The 8,073-nt window shown below is 38.5% G+C and overlaps 1 protein-coding gene across 1 annotated transcript in view; it reads right to left on the reverse strand.

Moving 5' to 3' along the window:
- Tex11 (testis expressed 11) overlaps window positions 1-8,073 on the reverse strand; it is a 219,480-nt gene that overhangs the window by 117,418 nt on the left and 93,989 nt on the right. The window contains exon 13 of the mRNA XM_031368858.1: window positions 1,048-1,199. Coding sequence (XP_031224718.1) covers window positions 1,048-1,199 — 152 coding nt within the window. The remainder of the gene's footprint in view (window positions 1-1,047; window positions 1,200-8,073) is intronic.

Consider the following 8,073-nt stretch of genomic DNA (forward strand, 5'->3'; position numbering starts at 1 on the left):
TTCTTTTATTTCTATATCTATATAGTATTTCCAAAGAATAACCTCAAAACAAGAAAAATTGCAGCTTTTCCTGCCATATAGTCAGGTTAGCTATATATTTTCTTGTGGATCTTTTCTATTTGTATTATGATATCATTAAAATGTCAATGACCAGAAAACCGGATAACCAAGATTATCAAAAAGGGATTCAAAAAGTAATTGAATTCTTAATGAAAATCTGGAGAATGAAATCTGGGTGTCATTAGAGAAATATAGTTCATAGGAAATAGAATTCAAAAAGCTCTTAATATCGCATGATTTCCTTTTGGGAACTACTAATGTCTGGTTTTATAAAAATATGATGCACACAATACATATTTAAGCACTACATTCCAATATCATAGAAGCAACACGTTGCCTTAAAAGCCACCATTCAGAACAAATCTCCCCCTTAACATTTAGTGACTATCACTTCAGATGAGGTCAGGAAGAGAATTTTCCGAGACGGTGCTTATATTATCTGCACACTGTAAGTTGTGGAGGCTGTGCAGAGAGTGGAAGATTAGGGCAACGCTAAGCAGTGGTTCTACTTCTCTGCTTTAACTACAGAAAATCAAATCTGTTTTGTCTGGGGGAAGTGTATATAAGACTGCATCACAAAATAATACCGCCACTAAACGGCTTTAAAAGCAGGAATTTGGTTCACAATATTCGCTTTACAGTTGAAAAAGCCACTGTAGATACTGACCTGCTCCAAGGCACACAGCAAACCCGAAGTCAAATCAGAAACATGAACTTGGGTTTATAAACCTCACAATTCTCTCTCTGCTACAGGTAGGCTTTAAGCTCAGAGGTTTGTCTGTATTTTGAAGGTGTTTTGTCATTTTTGCATAGTTGTTCATTATAGCACACCAAAGTTGTGACTTCTAGATGGTCACAGTGTTGCTGAAAACCTTTAAAGGGATATGGGGAAAACCTGTTGACCTGAGAATTTTGACATTGCTCTGACATGTATCTTAAAATAATAAGTAAATTAACAACTTTCAGAAAATGTACAATCTTACTGACCTATAAGGATTTCTTTAATCTTCTCTTCAGCAATCACGTCGTGATCCTTTTGTAAAAGCATGTCAATGTAGAACAACAGAATTCTCTTTCTATCGTCTGGCAACTTAAAATGATCAGCGATGATCCTCAGAAAGCAAAACCCAACACAATCTCTGCCAAAAAAGATAAAATTTTAAACAGTATAAACAGAACTTGTTTTTGACCAATGGGATTAAAATAATTTCAATGTGAGCCAAAACAAATTTAGTTAATGCCATTAAATACCTATTTGTCAGTAATAAATCATTTTATTATAATAACAATTTATCAATTTTATTTGTGTATGAGAGAGAGAAAGGAAGAGGGAGAGGGGAGAGAGGGAGAGAGAAAGAGGAAGAAGGAAAGAGAGGGGGAGAGAGAGAGAGAGAGGAAGAAGGAAAGAGAGGGAGAGAGAGAGAAAGAGAGAGAGGGAAAGAGAGGGGGGGAAGAGAGAGAGAGGGGAGAGAGAGAGAGAGAGAGAGAGAGAGAGAGAGAGAGAGAGAGAGAGAGAGAGAGAGAGAGAGAATGAATATACATCCATGTCAGGAAATGCATGTAGAAGTCAGAGAACAAATTATGGGAGTAGGTTCTCTCCTTTTACTATGTAGGTCCCAGAAACGAAGCTTAGGTTCTCACTGCCAGCTCAACATTTTATTATTTTGTTTGTTCATTTGTGTTTTCAAAACAAGGTCTCACTCTCTGTAGCTCAAGCTTGCCCTGAACTTACTATGTAGCCAAGGCTAGTTTTAAACTCACAGGAATCCTCCTATCTTGACTTCCCAAGTTCTGGGAGTACATGAGCCACTATGCCTGGATTTCAATATTATTAAAGGTCAATACAGTCAGCATATCTAAAGTATTTAATGAAATACTCATTGAAATACTAACAGTGCTTTTAAAGACAGTGATTATTCGTACAGCATTTCAAAGACTCATATAGTCACAACAATCTAGAAAACAAAGAACAGAGTTGGAAGAATCATACTTTCTAATGTCAAACTTATTACAAAGATACAGTAACCAAACAATATGCATAAATGCAGATAGACCAATAAAATGGAATAGAGGACAACCTTGGCATATATGGCCAAATGATTTTTGATGAAGGTGCTAGGGCCATTTCATGATGAAAAAAAAGTCTTTCAACAAATGATGATGGGGGAAAAAGATTTTTTTCCCTCTCAAAATAAACTGGACTTTTACTTTGTATCATGTACAAAAATTAAGCACAAATGGATGTAAGACATAAATGTTAGTTAAAAGTTCTCTGGTTGCACAACCAAATACAAGAAGCTACTTAAATAAATAAATTCAGTGAAATTTTAGGATACAAACAAACATACAAAGCTCGATATTTCTTTATATCATAATAAAATGTCCTACAAGTGAAATAAATGTATTTCCCTTTTACTACAGCATTAAAAGGTATGTAAAATACTTAAGAACAAATTTAACCACCTCACACCAGTCAGAATGGCTAAGATCAAAAACTCAGGTGACAGCAGATGCTGGTGAGGATGTGGAGAAAGAGGAATACTCCTCCATTACTGGTGGGATTGTAAGCTGGTACAACCACTCTGAAAATCAGCTTGGCGGTTCCTCAGAAAATTGGACATAGTTCTACCAGAGGACCCAGCTATACCACTCCTGGGCATATTCCCAGAAGATGCTCCAACATGTAATAAGGACACATGCAGTAGCCTTATGTATAATAGCCAGAAGCAGGAAAGAACCCAGATGTCCTTCAACAGAGGAATGGATACAGAAAACGTGGTACATTTACATAATGGAGTACTACTCAGCTATTAAAAACAATGAATTCATGAAATCCTTAGGCAAATGGATAGAACTAGAAAATCTAGTTCCTGAGTGAAAATCTACCATCTTGAGTGAGGTAACCCAGTCACAAAAGAACACACATGGTATTCACTCACTGATAAGTGGGTATTAGCCAAAAAGCTCAGAATACCCAAGATACAATTCTCAGACCACATGAAGCTCAAGAAGAAGGAAGACCAAAGTGTGGATGCTTCAGTGCTTCTTTGAAGGGGGAACAAAATGCTCACAGGAGGAAATATGGAGACAAAGTGTAGAGCAGAGACTGAAGGAAAGGCCATCCAGAGACTGCTCCACCTGGAAATCCTTCCCATATTCAATCACCAAACCCAGACACTATTGTGGATGCCAGGAAGTGCTTGCTGACATGAGTCTGATATAGCTGCGTCCTGAGAGGTTCTGCCAGAACCTGACAAATACAGAGGCAGATGCTTGCAGCCAACCACTGGACTGAGTGTGGGGTCCCCGATGGAGGAGTTGGAGAAGGGACCCAAGGAGCTAAGAGGGTTTGCAGCCCCATGGGGGACCAACAGTGTCAACCAACCAGACCCCCCAGAGCTCCTGGGGACTGGACCACCAACCAAAGAGTACACATGGAGGGACCCATGGCCCCAGCAGCATATGTATAGCAGAGGATGGCCTAGTTGGTCATCAATGGGAGGAGAGGCCCTTGGGTCTAAGGGTGTTCTATGCCCTAGTATAGGGGAAGGCCAGGCCTGGAAGATGGGAGTGGGTGGGTGGGGAGCACTCTAATAGAGGAAGTGGGAGGAGGGATAGGATGAGGGTTTCAGAAAGGGAAACCTGAAAAGGGTATAACATTTGAAATGTAAATAAAGAAAATATCCAATTAAACAATACATTAAATAAATAAATGAAAGAACAAATTTAACTAAGATGAGTAATTATAAATGATATAATGGAAGATATATCTCACGGATCAGAAGAATTAATGGTGCTAAGATATTTATGCTTATGCCCTAAAATCTATAAATTGAGAGCAACCTCTATCAAAATGTTATTATCATTATTCATAGAAGTACAAACAGTAATAATAAAATCTTATGAGCTAAAAATGAACCTAAGTGTCCAACAAAAATTATAAAAATAAAAAGCAAGGGCTAAAAAGACAGCTCAGAAGTTAAAAGAGACTCATCTCTTCCAGAGGATCCAAGCTTGGTTTTCAGAACCCAAGTTAGGAGGCTCCAAACACCCTGTAACTCCAGCCCCAGAGAACTAGGTACCACCTTCTGGCTTTTGGAGGCATCTGCTCACTTGTAGCATACATTTATACAGACATACATACACATAAAATAAAAATAAATCTTAAAAACAAAGAGGATTCATACTCCCTGATTTCAGATTACACTATAAAGTTATAGTATTCCAAAGAGTATGATACTATGCTCAAAACAGAAATAGAAAAATAAGCAAGATTGAAAGGCAAGGAAAACCTCATTCTTTTCAGTAAGAGTACCTACAAAACAGCAGAAAAATATTGTCTCTTCAAAAAATGCTGTTGGGAAAATGGATATTCACACTCAAAAACATGAAGCTGTACCTTTATCCTACAATATTCACAAAATTAATCCAATATGTATTAAAGACAAGCATAATAACTGAGGCCATAAAACACCTAAAAGAAATAAAATAAAGAATGATCTCTTTGACATTGATCTTGGCAATGACCCTGCTGGGGAAGCTGGTGGAAGGACTGGAGGAGTGGAAGAGGATTTCAACACCATTGGAAGAACAATGCTGGCTGGCTGGACCACCCAGTGATTCCAGGGACTAGACCACCAAGCAAGGAGTGTACAGGGATGTAGCAGAGTGTGGCCTTGTCTGACATCAATGGGAGGCCTTCGTCTTACACAGGTTTGATGCCCCAGCGTAAGGAGATGCTGGAGCAGTGGGGCAGAACAGAGTGGGTGGAGCACCCTCATCGAGGCAAAGGGGAGGGAGAGAGGGCGGATGTGGGAGGGGAGGTTTGTGAAGGGGTAACTGAGAAGTGGTATATCAGTTGAGATGTGGAATGATTAATAAAAAAAAAGAAAGATACAATAGACAAAAACAAAACCAAACTAACCAAGTAGAACCATATAAATCTAAAATGTTTCTATAAAGCAAAGGAAACATTTAGTAAAATGAAAATGAAACACACAAAATAAGAGGAAATGTTTCATATCACAGTCTAATATGAGGTTGGTATCTAAAATTTACACAATCTATAAAACTAACCTGAGGGGGTGGCAGAGACAGGAGGATCTTTTAGAAGTTCTGCAAGCCACTCACTCAGTCTAGCTGAAACAAGCAGCCCCAGATTCAGTGAGTGAGCATGTCTTAAGACAAGACAATGGAGAGTAATAGAGGATGACACCTTCTATGCCACTTGGGAAGGTAGGGTAGGAATGAGGTACTCCTGGGTAGCCAGCTGTTCCAAACACTTTGGCTTCACATAACGCCAGAATTTCCAATAGTTTCTGAGATAGCCCTAAACAGATTGCTGACATATTTAATTCTGACTCAGTACTGAAGATTGTAAAATGAAAATATGGATCAGTTCTGAAAAATACCAAGGATACACTATATCATGCTGTGTCAAATATTCAGCCAGGAATTACTTATGTAAAAAGAAAGAATTACACCCATCTCACTATTATTTACCTGAAGAAAATAACAGAACAAATACGAAGCTAAATCCACTGCAAAGCTAAAGACTAGTAAAATATATTGTCAGTGCTTAGAGACCTTGAAAGATTTCTGTAATTAAAAGCAAATGTAATTAGGTTGATAAAAAAAATCAGGGATGAGAATACCAAAACCAAAAAGGGACAAAGAAGAATAAATAGTTGAGTAGTTGGTTCACTCAACCAAAAATAAGTAGCCTAGGAAAATCTATTAAGTCAGAAATTAATGGGACATAGGAACAGTTAATTATGGTTATAGAAGAACTGCAAACATTAATTCCATTTTGCATTATGTGACAAGCAATTGAGACTGCTTATATTTAAAACCAGGTTTTTCTGTCAAACAAATTTTTTAAGCAATATAAGGGTTCAGTTTCAGCTTATATAAGCAGCAGGATGCAGACTTGGGGAAAAGAATAAGAAAGAAGAAAATCAGCATAGTGAAAATCCCTCTAATTCCCACATCAAAGTGGGGATGGGACTAGTGTGTGTAGCCCACTGCAATAGCTACTTTCTAAGTATATTTTCTCAATGAATTGTGCTCCTTACTATTCACATCCTGGTAAGATATTCTCTCCTTGAATCTGGACTGGCTTTGTGGCTTGTTTTTATTACAAGCATTTTTTTTAATTTTTATTTATTTACATTCCAGTCATTGTCCCCCCTCCCACAGTTCCTCATCCCATTCCTCCCCCCCTTGCTTCCAAGAGGGTGCTCTCCCCACTATCAAACCTTCCCCTTCCCTGAAACCTCAAGTCTCTCTAGGATTAAGCACATCTCCCACTGAGACCTGACCAGGGAGACCTCTGCTATATTTGTGACACCAGGCCCCTGTAAGCTCCTGGTTGGTGGCTCAGTCTCTGGGAGCTCCCTTGGGGTCTGGGTAGGTTGAGACAGCATATTTTAATTATACAAAGTAATAGGTTTCATTATGACATTTTCAAATATTCATATAATATACAACAATCATATTTATCATATTATTAACCCTCACTAAGGCCTTCCCACCCACATAACTAATAGTCCTCTTCTATTTTCATGTCTATTTCTTTAATAGCTACACATAGAGAAAACATATATTGTCCTTGCTTGACACTCTGTAGTTGTAACTATTTTCTTTAAAATTTCAAAATTTTTAGTTGTTTTTTAGACCCAAGTAAGATTCATTCTATATATTTAATACACTTTTTAATTTTTTATTTTATTTTAATTTAATTTATTTTTTTACACTCCATATTTTATTCCCACCTCCTCATACACCCTCTAACTGTTCCACATCCCATACGTCCTCCCCACCCCCTTGTCTCCATGTGGATGTCTCCACCCCGACCCCACCTGACCTCTAAACTCCCTGGGGCCTCCAGTCTCTTGAGGGTTAGGTGCAGGGACAAAAGTGAAGAAGATACTGAGGGAAAGGAGGTCCAGTGACAGGCTCAAATTGGGATCCAGCTCAAGGGGAGGCTCCAAGACCTGACACTATTACTGACGCTATGGTGTGCTTACAGACAGAAGTCTAGCATGGCAGCCCTCTGAGAGGCCCAACAAGCAGCTGACTGAGACAGAAGCAGATACTTAGACCCAACCAAGGGACTGAAGTCAGAAACCCCTCGTTGAATTAGGGAAAGGCTGGAAGAAGCTGAGGAGGAGGATGACCCCAGTACTCTCAACTCATCTGGACCCCTGAGGTTTCTCAGACACTGAGCCACCAACCAGGCAGCATAAACTAGCTAATATGAGGCCCCTGACACACATACAGCAGAGGACTGCCTAGTCTGGACTCAGTGGGAGAAGATACACCTAACCCTTCAGAGACTTGAGGCTCCAGTGAGTGAGGAGGCCTGGCAGGGATGGAGGGAAGACATCCTCTTGGAGATAGAGGAGAGAAGGAATGGAATGAGAAATTGTGGGTGGGCAGACTGGAAGGGGGGCAATGACTGGACTGTAAAATAATAAAAGTAATAAAAAATAAAATAGAAAATAAAAAACAGGAAAAGAAAAAAGTCAAAATATACTTATTTACAAACAGTATGATTTTATACCTAAAAATACCCTAAAGACTCCACAAGCAAACTTCTATCGTTGATAAATACTTTCAGCAATATAGGAGGATACAAAATTAACAGTCAAAAATTAATAGCCTTCCTATACACAAAAGACAAATAGACAGAGAAAGAAATCAGGGAAACAAACAGTGCATTTTACAATAGAAAGCAAAATGCCTTGGATACTCCTAACAAAGAAATGGAAAGATATATATAATAAAAGCTAGAACACTGAAGAACAAAATTGAAAATTATTTTCTTGTAGTTTATGGGTTGTTCATCTTGTATTCTGAACTTCTGGGCTAGTAACCACTTATACAGAGAGTGCATACCATGTGTGTTCTTTTATGATTGGGTTACTTTACTCAGGATGATATTCAAACCACAAGAAACTCAAGAAAAAGGAAGACCAAAATGTGGACACTTCATTCCTTCTTAAAAGGGGG

The sequence above is a fragment of the Mastomys coucha genome, chromosome X (genome assembly GCF_008632895.1).
Source record: "Mastomys coucha isolate ucsf_1 chromosome X, UCSF_Mcou_1, whole genome shotgun sequence".
NCBI classification, from domain to species: Eukaryota; Metazoa; Chordata; class Mammalia; order Rodentia; family Muridae; genus Mastomys; species Mastomys coucha.